Here is a 15,225-nt window from a genome sequence, read left to right on the forward strand (position 1 = left end):
CTAACTTTATGCAGGTATCATAAAGATGGTTCAGTCTACCATCTTGATTGTTGCAAGTCTTTGCCTTCTGCCCCCTATGGCTACCCTGGCTACTAGGCATCAGCAGATACCTGAGATCCTCAATTACCCTCCAGTCCTCAATTTCCCTTCTGATTTTATGTTCATCATCATTTCTGGCCTCCAAAGAATTTTTTTATTTTGCCTCCTGCTCAGGGGTGTGTGTGTGTGTGTGTGTGTGTATACACACTCAACATTCTTAGCTGTACTGCACCTGGTGGATAAGTGTAGTACAACACACCACTGAAAACAAAAATTTTCTATTTAACTTTACTTTAGAAGTACTACTTCTCTCATTCCAATAGATTTGGGTGTTGGGTGAGAAGGAAAATGCATGGACTTGAGCCGTAAGTATAATATGGGTAAATTATAGTATTGCAAATTCACTCTTATCTCCCTTCATGTAGCAGATTAAGCTCCAGTCACAGCAGTGACAGTGGTTTAGTTCAGCTATTCAGGTTTCCCTGAGCCTGTTTCTTTTCCAATCTGTTAAATGGCAATGATTTTAACCCCTCTCAAAGTTCTTAGAAGCATTAAAAAAAAAAAAAAGTTCTTAGAAGGATTAAATCATACATGTAAAAACTCAGCTCTGTGTCCAATATTTACAACACTTAACAAATACCAGCTATGGTTATTTTCAAAAAGGTTCTCTCTCTAATCTTGCCTGGTCAATTGTCCAAATTAGCTTTAGAATGATTTTTTCAATTTCTAAAGAGAATTCTTTTGGAATTCTGACTGAAATTCTGTTTGAAACAATGTAGTAATTTAGGGAGATTTGACATCCCAACAAAATCAAGCTTCTTTAGCCAGGAACATGACGTATGTCTCCATTAAGTCTTCTTTAATATTCCTCAGCAAAGTCTGACAGTCCCTCGCTTAGGTCCTGAGCATTTGTTATGTTTGTTTTTTATTTTATAAAAGTTAAAGTTTGTTATATATACTACTAAATATGTAATTTTAAGTAAAAATAATCTCTGATTAGTTATCACTGAAATATGTAAAAGCTTTTGCTTTTTATACATTTATTTTATAAATGGATATCTTGCTGAAGTTTTTTGTAAAAATCTTACGGTTTCTAGGTAACCACATCATCTGCACATTATCTTTTTTTCCTCCTTTCCCAAAGTTACACTTCCTCAGTGGACTCCTTTATTCCTCAACTTAAGCATGTATATAGTGCTTCATAGTAAATTTGTTACTGATTTCATATTCTTTAAGCATACTGTAATAATTTTTATCAGGGATATAAATTGAATTATACCATTTTTAGGCATTTATTAAGATGATGATTAATGGTTTTCCTCTTTTACTCTAAAAATATGGTAAAATATCCTTTTCTTCTTAAAAAATATTTAAGTTTAATTAACATATACTGTATTATTGGTTTCAGAGGTAGAATTTAGTAATAAAACATATTTTTCCTACAAAAAGCAAACCTTATATTTCTAGAACTCACACTAGCCTACGTGGTCATGGAATGTTCTAGTGATAAATAGTTGGTATTGATTTGCTCATAATTCTTTAGACATTTCAATCGATTTAATTCTTTCCTATTTCCTTTGTCAATTTTTGGTCCTGGGTTCACACTAACTGTAGAAAATGAATTAGGATGCTTCTTCTGCACTCTGGGACAATTTACATGGCTTTAAATATTTCCTCCTTGAAATGTTAAAACAATTTGCCTATAAAACACCTGGACTTGATGTCACTTTTAAAAAGAATTCATCCATAATTCATCAAAGACTTCAATGATTTTCTACCGTAGATTTCTTGATAAGTTGTTTTCTAGAAAATATTTCATTTCATCTAGATTTTCCAATTTTTCAGCAGAGGGTAATACAGAATTTATAATGTAAAAACACACTTTTATTTATCCTAATAAATATTTTTATTCTTTACATGTTTCTTGGCTTCTATTTTTTGCTATGACTATTTTTTTTTAAATTTTATTTATTTATTTGTCAGAGAGAGTGTGAGCGGGCAGAGGGAGAAGCAGGCTCCCCGCCAAGCAAGGAGCCCGATGTGGGACTCGATCCCAGGACGCTGGGATCATGACCTGAGCCGAAGGCAGCTGCTTAACCAACTGAGCCACCCAGGCGTCCCATGCTATGACTATTTTATTTTTCTTCTTCAGTGTTCTGAGAATATTTATCCTACCTTTAATTTTAATACTAGTTACCTTGACATTTTCCAAAAGCATTCCTTTATCCTTCATTTCTCTATCAAAGTTAATTTTGAAATGGAACATTTTGACAAAACATTCAAAACATTCAACATTTCTGATGAAAATATACAAAATTTTACCTACTAGCTCCTCCATCTGTACCTCAATCTCAGGGCCACATTAATTCTCAGTTTTTAACATCAGTTAATACAGTTTACCCAAATACTGCTAAATTATTGCTGTTCCCATTATCTATCTTTTTGAAGAATTTAACATTTCACTCCATTTTATAAAGAGATTTACAACAATTATTTAAATTTATTTATGTTTAAATGGTTTCAGTTCCACTACAGTCTTTTGGTATGAGGTGGATTTAATAATCCCAATTTTCTTCTGTGTCTAAATGGGTTGGAATCATTTAAGTAGCTTCTTTTCTCAAGAAACGGTATAATTTCTGAACACTTGCATATCTGAAAATGTCTTTCTTTCACTGTCTTCACCTGTGAAGGCATCTACACGAGGTATAAATTCTTGGAATAAAAACTTCCTTCTCCAAAATGCTAGTGGGTAGTTTCCTATCAACACCTGGCATGGTACAAGGCTGGCTTGGTTTTTCTTCTAATACAGGTTACTGGCTTTTGTTTGTTCTTGACTTTATCCTCATAATTTAATACTTTAAATTATAATTTGTGTCTAAATTACAGGATGTGTCTAATTATAGAATGCTTTCCTCAGTGATTTTTCTGGAACATGATGAGTTCTTTCAATCTCTAAATGCAGATCTTTCTTTGGTCCCCCCAAATCTTTATTCATTCTATCTTTGAACAATGCTTCTGCTCTACCTGTTCTGTTCTCTTTAAGAAACATCGAACACCCCATGGTAAAGTGCCAACCTTTGTTCTACCATCGGCTGTCCACTCTCTACCATCAGCTGTCCACTCTCTTGTTGGTACCATCTCTAGGTGCTCTATATTCTGAGAGCTGCTCTTTGTGTGTGGTGACACTGATTCTACTTTCTGAAGTGTCTGCTGTGCATTTTTGTTTCTGCGTTCTTTAGTTCCTTTAAGGGTCACCATACTCACTCACCTTAGCCTGTTCGCTCTTTACGGCTTTCTGTTTCTGCTTCACAAGTAGCATATTCTTTTGAAGAAACCAAAAGTTTCCTGAAAATTTCTCCCAGTCTCTGGAAATGAGATTATATAGTCACAGAGCATAATTTTATAAGTGTTTGGGACCATGCTCCTTCTGTTTGTTCTGCGGTATTTTGCCCAAAGTCCCACCAAACCTCTGCCTCACCCAGACTTGTGGCTACTTCACTCATCTTTGGCTGTAGCAAGATATATCCCTGGGTGTTGGGACTAAGATTTTTTTGTTTATTTTTCAGGGTTTTTTGAACTTCTGTTGTACACATATACTTTGGTGATAACTGTTTTGGAAAAAATAAAAATAGAAAAAATTCTTTATTTAAAGTACTCTGTGAACAGCACAATAAAAAAAATCACTTTTTGTGAATCTAGGATCTATACAAAAGTTATGATATGAAGATGGCAATTAAAAGTTATAAACTTTTGCTTCTGAAAGGGGAAATTGCTAATATATTAAGAAAGAATGACAACATGATCTAATCCTCTTTCCCACACAAACACCAATTTTATTCCAAATAATCACATAATTTAAAAATTTTCCTAAAACACTCTTACAAAAAGTAACCCCACTGTCATTAATTCTGGAAATTCCATTTTCTACATTAGTAGTACTTACTAAGTACTACTACTGATTCAGTTCAACTTAGTACTTACTAAGTTGAACTGAATCAGTCCAAAAATTTCACAGCTTCTATAGATTCCATTTAAAAAGTTTAAAAAAATCTACTTTTCATGATAAATGATGCTACTGATAACTTTACTTGGTAGACTTTTAGTTACTTTGGTAATTTTCACAATCTTACAAATAAGCAACACACATATCATATACATAATATAATAATAAGCCAGTCTAATGGCTTGCATTGGAGGCCAGGGAGTTGCATTTTGTCAAACCCAAATTGAACAGAGTTGAATTTAGATTAATACAGAGAAAGGCATGCTCTGGATGTGTTGTCCTTTGTAATTCTTGAAGCATCAGATGAATAGTAAAAAGTTCAAAGAGCTTCTTGTTACTCCTGTAAGAGAATAAGTACATTAACTTAGTGCACACTCTCAGGGAGTTTATCTGAAATGACAAGGAGAGATCATTTACTTGTAAATGTGAGCAAATGGCACCTGGTTCCAACATAGAGCAGAACATAGGTTAATTAAAGGATTAATATGCCAAGACAAACAAAACACACTTTAGGAGATAAATTTAAAGTCGCAAAGTATTCAAGGAAGAAGACAATATGCTTTATAATCCTGAAAACTGCACCTTAGCCACCATTAAAATGCTTGAGAATATTTTTTTCCCCTCACAGCTAGGAAGAAAAATACTTGATCATCTTATTTTAAGTAAGTAGCAGAGTACTGGGTTACTTTCTGGCTTAGCTCCAACATACCTTTTCAACTATCCTCCTTCTAATAATGAGTCAGTAATTTCATTTTCAATCAGAATATATCTGAAATACATTTCTTATTACCTTGTCTCCATGTATTTACGTCTTGAAAGAGACTGTCAAATAACTTATGTAACCACCCACTTAATGCAAAACGATTCATATCTCTGTGCTATTAAAGCTTTATTTTAAGACCTTCTTGTGCATTATTTCCCACCCTCTTGCTGGAGCTTTGTTCTAGCTCTCCTTCTGAAATGAATGTAAGCTATAACACACATCAATAGTAAAATGATTTGGCTCAAGGGAGTACATTAAAAAAAAACAACTCTGAGACTACATAAAAAAATATCCCACAAATTAAGAGCTAAGACCCAATTAAACCTAAGTAATGTTACTGCAGCTTCGCGGCACCACAGGTAAACTATAACAGGTCTTCCTGAGAATTTACCAAATACAAATCAAGACAACCATTGTACAGTCAGTCTACAAGTGAAGGAAGACAATGAACTGATAAGCTTAACTGAGGCCAGTCCAAAACTTGCTGAGTATGAGATTACAATTTGACAATTAATAATTTACTGTGATGTGATATTGTATGCTAGGCAGCAAGGAGAACATATGGACTCACTGTCACATATCTACAAATAATTTTAAGAGGTATTGTATTTAGTATTCAAGTATACTGAGGTCTGGTAAAACACCAAAGTTCACGCCATGCAAATCACAGGTGAGGAGAAAGGGAAGGGGCAGAGGAGCTAAACCAAGACCGAAATTTTACTGTTATAAACATGAGATGAGACAGGTGTTTAATTTGCCTCAAAAGAAACACGAGACTCTACCAAGATTAAGAAAATAAAGTTTAAAATCTATGTCCTTTATTTATAATTTAATAACTGGTTATATCAATGTTTGCATCAGGGGAAAAAAAGAAAAAATGCAAAAAGAATTATAATACAACCCAATTAGTGGCATAACAAGCCCATGGTTATTTCCTAAAATAAAACCAGTTACCAGTTATCATTTTAAATCTCTCCTGCTTGCTTCACTCTCATTCCCTAAATTCAGTTCAGTACATCAATAGGATCTGTAGATAGACTTTTAATATCTTTTTTTAATTTTCACCTGTGGTATTACAGAGTATCAGTGTGCAGTAATTCACTCTGATACTGCCACTTGGATGCTAAAAACTGCTCTTTGTTTTGCAAACTCTGTGGTATAACCCGAGATATAAGGTTCATTTAGCAGAAATGAACTACAGAAACAAGACATTCCTAAATAACGCTCTAATTCTCATTTGTCACTCAGAATGCAGCTTAGACATGCATTAATATATCATGAATCTCAAGATTCTACATTTATTGGAACCTGTGACTTAATAAACAAAGTTGAGTCAGTATAGGATTCGGAAAGGCCTAAATGATTGCAATAAGAGATCTTCCAATAAAAAACATCTTAGGAAATAAAAAAATTCTTACTTGATTTTGGAAAGTTTCTGCAGAATAATACTGAGCTTTTCTAGTATTTGAAGATCAAGTTTTGGGGTTCGAAGTAGCACAGAGCAAGTACGAAAAAATAAAGTGTTGCTACAGGCTTCCAGGAAAGGCTGCAAGGATTCTGCAAAACAAATCACCAGTGCTTTGCTGTTAGGGTGTAGCTAAAAGGAAACTGATAACAAACCAGAACTATGTGAGGTATTCATAAATACTAATTTGGATTTTCATTCTTTTCATACTTAAACTTTGAGCAAAAATACTGTCATTTGAAAAATTAAAATCTCCACTGGCTCTTGTTGAACAATGCAAACCAAAGATAAGGCTATTTTCCCTAATTCCCAACTTCCACTAGGTAGTATTTAGCAGAAATCCCATATTTGGAAGAATGGGGAAAGATCATTTCTTCAAAAAGTTCCTAACAGTAGGCTGAGTTTAAATAATTAGCAATAAGAGATATTTGTGGATAGCAATTTTTAAAAAAACCTTACATTTAAGAATTTCATTTAAGTGTCAGTGACAATTTACATAATCAAAGGCTAGGGAATAACTTTTATTTTTGTAGAATATTTTATTTATTTTTTAGTTTTTTAAAATTTTATTTTATTTTATTTTTTGGTGTTCCAAGATTCATTGTTTATGTACCACACCCACTGCTCCATGCAATACATGCCCTCCTTAATACCCACCACCAGACTTACCCATCCCCCCACCCCTCTCCCCTCTAAGAAGATGTGGTCCATATATACAATGGAATATTACTCAGCCATCAGAAAGGATGAATACCCAACTTTTTTATCAACGTGGATGGGACTGGAGGAGATTATGCTGGTGAAATAAGTCAAGCAGAGAAAGTCAATTATCATATGGTTTCACTTACTTGTGGAACATAAGGAATAACACGGAGAACATTAGGAGAAGGGAAGGAAAAGTGAATTGGGGGAAATTGGAAGGGGAGAGGAACCATGAGAGACTGTGGACTCTGGAAATAACTCTTTAAGGACAAAAGCCAAAGGGTGAAAAGATTCATAAAAGGTTGAAAAATTTTACAAAGTATAAAATTTTATTGTCTATTTAAAAAAGTTACAAAACTTAAAAGGCAAAAGCTCTAAAAGACAAAAGCAAAAGAAAAGGGAAATGTCAAACTTGAAGCAGAGACACTGAGAGGAAATCCCCTTGTAATATATTTACTAGAAGACTGATACTGTTAAAAGAAGCTCTTATAAATTAGTAAGAAAAAAATGGACCTAATATTTTTAGTAATGAACAAAGGGCACAAGCAAGAAATCACAATGGAATAAATACAGAAAAAACATTCAACCTCAGTAGGAATAAAATAATTAGAATTTGACAGATTCGTATCAAAAGGCTTGTAAGCGGGTATATTCTTTGATTTGGCAATTTTGCCTCTAAAAATGTGTCTGAATCAAATGTATGCAAAGGTTTGAGAATAAGGGCCACAGTAAAGTTTGCAATAGTTAAAACTAAAAGATCTGTTAAAGTGGTTATGAGTTGAACACAATAATGCATAAAAATGCTTTGTAAGGTGTAAATCACTAATAATGGTAATTAGGAAACTTTAAAAGTAGCAAAAATCATAGAAAAATAATAAATTATGGCATTTACAGTAGTTAAATTCCTATGTAAAAAGGCTCTGTAAAATTCAGAGGAGTGAATACAGGACTTTATTTCACACAGATAAATAAATCAATAAGAAAAAGGACAAAGGACATAAAAATATGATAGCTTTGTATTCATCATTCTTTTTGAATCCATAACCACAGCTTAAAAGACTGTCTTTACTGAGTAAAATAAACTATTCAATAATGAAACCAACAAAATCCACACTAGTAAAGTCAGAGCAATGTTGTGGTAACAGAAAATGAAAGGTGGTACATGCTAGCAGTGGAACACAAGGGCAAAGGTCACCTGTCCTCTGCATGTTACCAAGTATTAAAAAGTAGGAGGAAAAAATGTAATACTTTCCCCACAGCAGTCTAACCCAAGTATGGACTACACTTAGTTCACCAAAAGTCGTGTGTGTGTGTGTGTGTGTGTGTGTGTGTGTGTGCACGTGCACATGTATGTATCTCAGTTACAGAATCTTCTGAGAAAATGAAAATGTAGGTTACAAATATAGCACACATAATCTACAAAGAACATTTATTATTACTTTTTTTAAGTAAGCTCCACACATGGAGCTTGGAGACCAACAACCCTGCATGGAGACCAACAACCCTGAGATCAAGACCTAAACTGAAATCAAGAATCAGAGGCTTAACCAATGGAGCCAGATATCATTAGAAATGGACTGACTGAAATGTCAAGCTGCTTCATTAAAACTGACAGTCTTCTTTTTTCAGATCCTGACACATATGATTTATGTAAACTCTGAACAAGAAAGTTAACTATATTATATGGCAAACAGATTTTAAATCAGTGGATAAAGAACAATCATGTAAGTTACTACCAGAAAGTCCACTGAGGGTTCTTAATATACCGACAATCTATGACATTGATCTACAATATGTTCTCAATTTAAAAACCTAAAAACCACATTAAAAAGTTACAGTGTTTTTTTGTACAGTTGACCCTTGAACAATTCGGGTTTGAACTACACAGGACCACGTATACACAATTTTTTTCTCAATAAATACAGCAGAGTACTGTAGATGTATTTTTTCTTCCTTATGATATTCACCTGATGTTCTTTAGCTTACTTTGTTGTAAGAATATAGCATATATTACATGACATAAAAATAATATATGTAACATAAAAAAATACATATAACATAAAAAATATGTGTTAACTATTTATGTTATCAGAAAGGCCTCAGCAGTAGGCTGTTAGTAGTTAAGTTTTTGGGGAGTCAAAGATTATATGTAGATTTTGAACTGCATGGGGGATGGGTGCCCCAACCCCAGCATTAGCTATATAAAGTGGCTTGAAAGAGAGTATATCTTCCTTTATTTTATTATACTTTATATGTAAATCAAGGCTTGGACTGAACAAAGCACACAAATTTAAGGGTTATTACCACCAAAAGCCCCAAGTAAATACTGTAAATAAAAGTGAACTTCCTGGGGGCGCCTGGGTGGCTCAGTGGGTTAAAGCCTCTGCCTTCAGCTCAGGTCATGATCTCAGGGTCCTGGGATCCAGCCCTGCGTCAGGCTCTCTGCTCAGCAGGGAGCCTGCTTCTCTCTCTCTCTGCCTGCCTCTCTGCCTACTTGTGATCTCTGTGTCAAATAAATAAATAAAATCTTAAAAAAAAAAAGTGAACTTCCTTGTATAACCTGTATAATGGAAAAAAGCCAAGACCATCCAAAAACTTTAATATATCAGCACATTTAAAATGTGAAGCTTATAAAGGTCTTTTAGAAGTAAAATAGATTCACTGGTTGGATTTCCAACCATACTTTAAAATCTATGAGAGCTGAGGAGTCAAGATGGCGGAGAAGTAGCAGGCTGAGACAACATCGGGTAGCAGGAGATCAGCTAGATAGCTTATCTAACCATTGTGAACACCTACAAATCCAATGGGAAATCGAAGAGAAGAAGAGCAACAACTCCAGAAACAAAATTGATCACTTTCTGAAAGGTAGGACCTGCAGAGAAATGAATCCAAAGCGACGGGAAGACAGACCACGGGGGGGGGAGGCGACGGATCCCGGCAAGTGGCAGAGCAACAGAGCACAAAATCAGGACTTTTAAAAGTCTGCTCCACGGAGGGACATCGCTCCAGAGGCTAAACCGGGGGGAAGCCCAGGCAGGGTCAGTGTAACCCCAGGTCCCGCAGGGTCACAGAAGGACCGGGGGTGTCTGAGTGCCGCAGAGCTCGCAGGTATTAGAGCAGGGAAGCCGGCTACAGCGACAAAGCCGAGGAGTGAGCTCTCAGCCCGGGGTTACCTTGTGCCGGTCGCAGGCTGGGTGGGCTCAGAGCGGGGCCGGAGGCCACGGAGATGGAAGTGACCGGGTACTTTTCTCCAAGTGCCAGCAATTGACTGCTTTCCTCCAGGCGCGACTGTAGGCCAGGGAGGCGGGGCGGTTGGACACTTTTCTCTGAGGGCGCACTGAGGAGCGGGACCCCAAGCTCTCGGCTTCTCAGGGCCGGAGATTGGGAAGCTGCCATCTTCATTCCCATCCTCCGGAACTCGGAACTCTACAGAAAGTGCTCAGGGAACAAAAGCTCCCAAAGCAAACCCGAGTGGATTACTTAGCCCGGCCCCTGGCAAGGGCGGTGCAATTCCGCCTGCGACAAAGACACTTGAGAATCACTACAACAGGCCCCTCTCCCAGAAGATCAACAAGAAACCCAGCCAAGACCAACTTCACTCACCAATAACAGCGGAATTCTAGAGGAGGACAAAGCAAATCTTATCTGGACAAAATGACAAGGCAGAAAAACTCACCACAAAAAAAAGAAAAAGAGGCCGTACTGAAGGCTGAGGACCTAATCAATACAGACATTGGTAATATGACAGATCTAGAGTTCAGAATGACGATTCTCAAGGTTCTAGCCGGGCTCGAAAAAGGCATAGAAGATATTAGAGAAACCCTCTCCAGAGAGATAAAAGCCCTTTCTGGAGAAATAAAAGAACTAAAATCTAACCAAGTTGAAATCAAAAAAGCTATTCATGAGGTGCAATCAAAAATGGAAGCTCTTACTGCTAGGATAAATGAGGCAGAAGAAAGAATTAGTGACATAGAAGACCAAATGACAGAGAATAAAGAAGCTGAGCAAAAGAGAGACAAACAAATACTGGACCACGTGGAGAGAATTCGAGAGATAAGCGACACCATAAGACGACACAACATTAGAATAATTGGGATTCCAGAAGAAGAAGAAAGAGAGAGGGGAGCAGAAGGTATATTGGAGACAATTATTGGAGAGAATTTCCCTAATATGGCAAAGGGAACAAACATCAAAATCCAGGAGATGCTAAGAACGCCCCTCAAAATCAATAAAAATAGTAAAACTTACAAGTCTTAGCGACAAAGAGAAAATCCTGAAGGCAGCCCGGGAAAAGAAATCTGTAACATACAAGGGTGAAAACATTAGATTGGCAGCAGACCTATCCACAGAGACCTGGCAGGCCAGAAAGAACTGGCATGATATATTCAGAGCACTAAACGAGAAAAACATGCAGCCAAGAATACTATATCTGGCTAGGCTATCATTGAAAATAGAAGGAGAGATAAAGAGCTTGATAAATTATAAAGAGCATTGATAAATGATATATTCAGAGCACTAAATGAGAAAAACATGCAGCCAAGAATACTATATCCAGCTAGGCTAACATTGAAAATAGAAGGAGAGATAAAGAGCTTGATAAATTATAAAGAGCATTGATAAATGATATATTCAGAGCACTAAATGAGAAAAACATGCAGCCAAGAATACTATATCCAGCTAGGCTAACATTGAAAATAGAAGGAGAGATAAAGAGCTTCCAGGACAAACAAAAACTGAAAAAATTTGCAAACACCAAACCAGCTCTACAGGAAATATTGAAAGGGGTCCTCTAAGCAAAGAGAGACCCTAAAAGTAGTAGATCAGAAAGGAACAGAGACAATATACAGGGACAGTCACCTTAAGGCAATACAATGGCAATAAATTAATATCTCTCAATAGTTACCCTGAATGTGAATGGGCTAAATGCCCCCAATCAAAAGACACAGGGTATCAGAATGGATAAAAAAACAAAACCCATCAATATGCTGCCTACAAGAAAGTCATTTTAGACCCGAAGACACCTCCAGATTTAGAGTGAGGGGGTGGAAAACAATGTACCATGCTAATGGACATCAGAAGAAAGCTGGGGTGGCAATCCTTATATCAGATCAATTAGATTTTAAGCCAAAGACTATAATAAGAGATGAGGAAGGACACTATATCATACTCAAAGGGTCCATTCAACAAGAAGAGCTAACAATCTTAAATATCTATGCCCCTAACATGGGAGCAGCCAACTATATCAACCAATTAATAACAAAATCAAAGAAATACATCGACAGGCATACAATAATAGCAGGGGACTTTAACACTCCCCTCACTGAAATGGACAGATCATCTAAGCAAAAGATCAACAAGGAAATAAAGGGCTTAAATGACACACTGGACCAGATGGACATCACAGATATATTCAGAACATTCCATCCCAAAGCAACAGAATATACAATGTTCTCTAGTGCACATGGAACATTCTCCAGAATAGACCACATCCTGGGTCATAAATCAGGTCTCAACCGGTATCAAAAGATATCATTCCCTGCATATTTACAGACCACAATGCTCTGAAGCTAGAACTCAATCACAAGAGGAAATTTGGAAAGAACACAAATACATGGAGACTAAACAGCATCCTTCTAAAAAATGTATGGGTCACCCAGGAAATTAAAGAAAAATTGAAAAAATTCATGGAAACAAATGATAATGAAAACACAATGGTTCAAAATCTGTGGGACACAACAAAGGAAAATATATAGCGATACAAGCCTTTCTCAAGAAACAAGAAAGGTCTCAAATACACAACCTAACCCTACACTTCGAGGAGCTGGAGAAAGAACAACAAAGAAAGCCTAAACCCAGCAGGAGAAGAGAAATCATAAAGATCAGAGCAGAAATCAATGAAATAGAAACTAAAAAAACAATAGAACAAATCAACGAAACTAGGAGCTGGTTCTTTGAAAGAATAAGATTGACAAACCCTTGGCCAGACTTATCAAAAAGAAAAGAGAAAGGACCCAAATAAATAAAATCATGAATGAAAGAGGAGAGATCACAACCAACACCAAAGAAATACAAACAATTATAAGAACATACTACGAGCAACTCTATGCCAACAAATTTGACAATTTGGAAGAAATGGATACATTTCTAGAGACATATAAACTATCACAACTGAACCAGGAAGAAATAGAAAACCTGAACAGACCCATTACCAGTAAGGAGATTGAAACAGTCATCAAAAATCTCCAAACAAACAAAAGTCCAGGACCCAACGGCTTCCCAGGGGAATTCTATCAAACATTTAAAGAAGAATTAATTCCTATTCTCCTGAAACTGTTCCAAAAAATAGAAATGGAAGGAAAACTTCCAAACTCATTTTATGAGGCCAGCATCACCTTGATCCCAAAACCAGACAAGGATCCCACCAAAAAAGAGAATTACAGACCAATATCCTTGATGAACACAGATGTGAAAATTCTCACCAAAATACTGGCCAATAGGATCCAACAGTACATTAAAAGGATTATTCACCACGACCAAGTGGGATTTATTCCAGGGCTGCAAGGTTGGTTCAACATCTGCAAATCCATCAATGTGATACAATACATTAATAAAAGAAAGAATAAGAACCATATGATACTCTCAATAGATGCCGAAAAAGCATTTGACAAAGTGCAGCATCCCTTCCTGATTAAAACTCTTCAAAGTGTAGGGATAGAAGGCACATACCTCGGGCGCCTGGGTGGCTCAGTGGGTTAAGCCGCTGCCTTCGGCTCAGGTCATGATCTCAGGGTCCTGGGATCAAGTCCCGCATCGGGCTCTCTGCTCGGCAGGGAGCCTGCTTCCCTCTCCCTCTCTCTCTCTGCCTCTGCCTGCCTGTCTACTGGGATCTCTCTCTGTCAAATAAATAAATAAAACCTTAAAAAAAAAAAAAGAAGGTACATACCTCAATATTATCAAAGCCATCTATGAAAAACCCACTGCAAATATCATTCTCAATGGAGAAAAACTGGAAGCTTTTTCACTAAGGTCAGGAACACGGCAAGGATGTCCGTTATCACCACTGCCATTCAACATAGTACTAGAAGTCCTAGGCTCAGCAATCAGACAACAAAAAGAAATTAAAGGCATCCAAATTGGCAAAGAAGAAATCAAACTATCACTCTTTGCAGATGATATGATACTATATGTGGAAAACCCAAAAGGCTCCACTCCAAAACTGCTAGAACTTGTACAGGAATTCAGTGAAGTGTCAGGATATAAAGTCAATGCACAGAAATCAGTCGCATTTCTTTACACTAACAGCAAGACAAAGAAAGAGAAATTGAGGAGTCAGTCCCATTTACAATCGCACCCAAAACCATAAGATACCTAGGAATAAATCTAACCAAAGAGGCAAAGAATCTATACTCAGAAAACTATAAAGTACTCATGAAAAAAATTGAGGAAGACACAAAGAAATGGAAAAAAGTTCCATGCTCATGGATTGGAAGAACAAATATTGTGAAAATGTCTATTCTACCTAAAACAATCTACGTATTTAATGCAATCCCTATCAAAATTCCATCGATTTTTTTAAAGAAACAGAACAAATAATCCTAAAATTTATATGGAACCAGAAAAGACCTCAAATAGCCAAAGGAATATTGAAAAAGAAAGCCAAAGTCGGTGGCATCACAATTCCAGACTTCAAGCTCTATTACAAAGCTGTCATCATCAAGACAATATGGTACTGGCACAAAAACAGACACATAGATCAATGGAACAGAATAGAGAGCCCAGAAATAGACCCTCAACTCTATGGTCAACTAATCTTTGACAAAGCAGGAAGGAATGTCCAATGGAAAAAAGACAGCCTCTTCAAAAAATGGTGCTGGGAAAATTGGACAGCCACATGCAGAAAAACCAAATTGGACTATTTCCTTACACCACACACGAAAATAGACTCAAAATGGATGAAGGACCTCAATGTGAGAAAGGAATCCATCAGAATCCTTGAGGAGAATGCAGGCAGCAACCTCTTTGACCTCAACCACAGCAACTTCTTCCTAGGAACATTGCCAAAGGCAAGGGAAGCAAGGGCAAAAATGAAGTATTGGGATTTCATCAAGATCAAAAGCTTTTGCACAGCAAAGGAAACAGTCAACAAAACCAAAAGACAACTGACAGAATGGGAGAAGATATTTGCAAACGACATATCAGATAAAGGGCTAGTATCCAAAATCTATAAAGGGCTCAGCAAACTCAATACCCAAA

General features: G+C 36.5%; 1 protein-coding gene across 1 annotated transcript in view; it reads right to left on the reverse strand.

The window, feature by feature from the left end:
- Positions 1-2,511: 2,511 nt before the first annotated feature.
- Positions 2,512-15,225, reverse strand: part of CCDC138 (coiled-coil domain containing 138) — a 148,344-nt gene continuing 135,630 nt past the window's right edge. The window contains exons 14-15 of the mRNA XM_080814221.1: positions 6,224-6,362; positions 2,512-4,382 (exon numbers count right to left, since the gene is read on the reverse strand). Of these exons, the coding sequence (XP_080670347.1) occupies positions 4,217-4,382; positions 6,224-6,362 (305 nt within the window). The 3' untranslated portion in view covers positions 2,512-4,216. The remainder of the gene's footprint in view (positions 4,383-6,223; positions 6,363-15,225) is intronic.

Source organism: Martes martes, assembly GCF_963455335.1.
Source record: "Martes martes genome assembly, chromosome: 9".
In the NCBI taxonomy this organism is placed as follows: Eukaryota; Metazoa; Chordata; class Mammalia; order Carnivora; family Mustelidae; genus Martes; species Martes martes.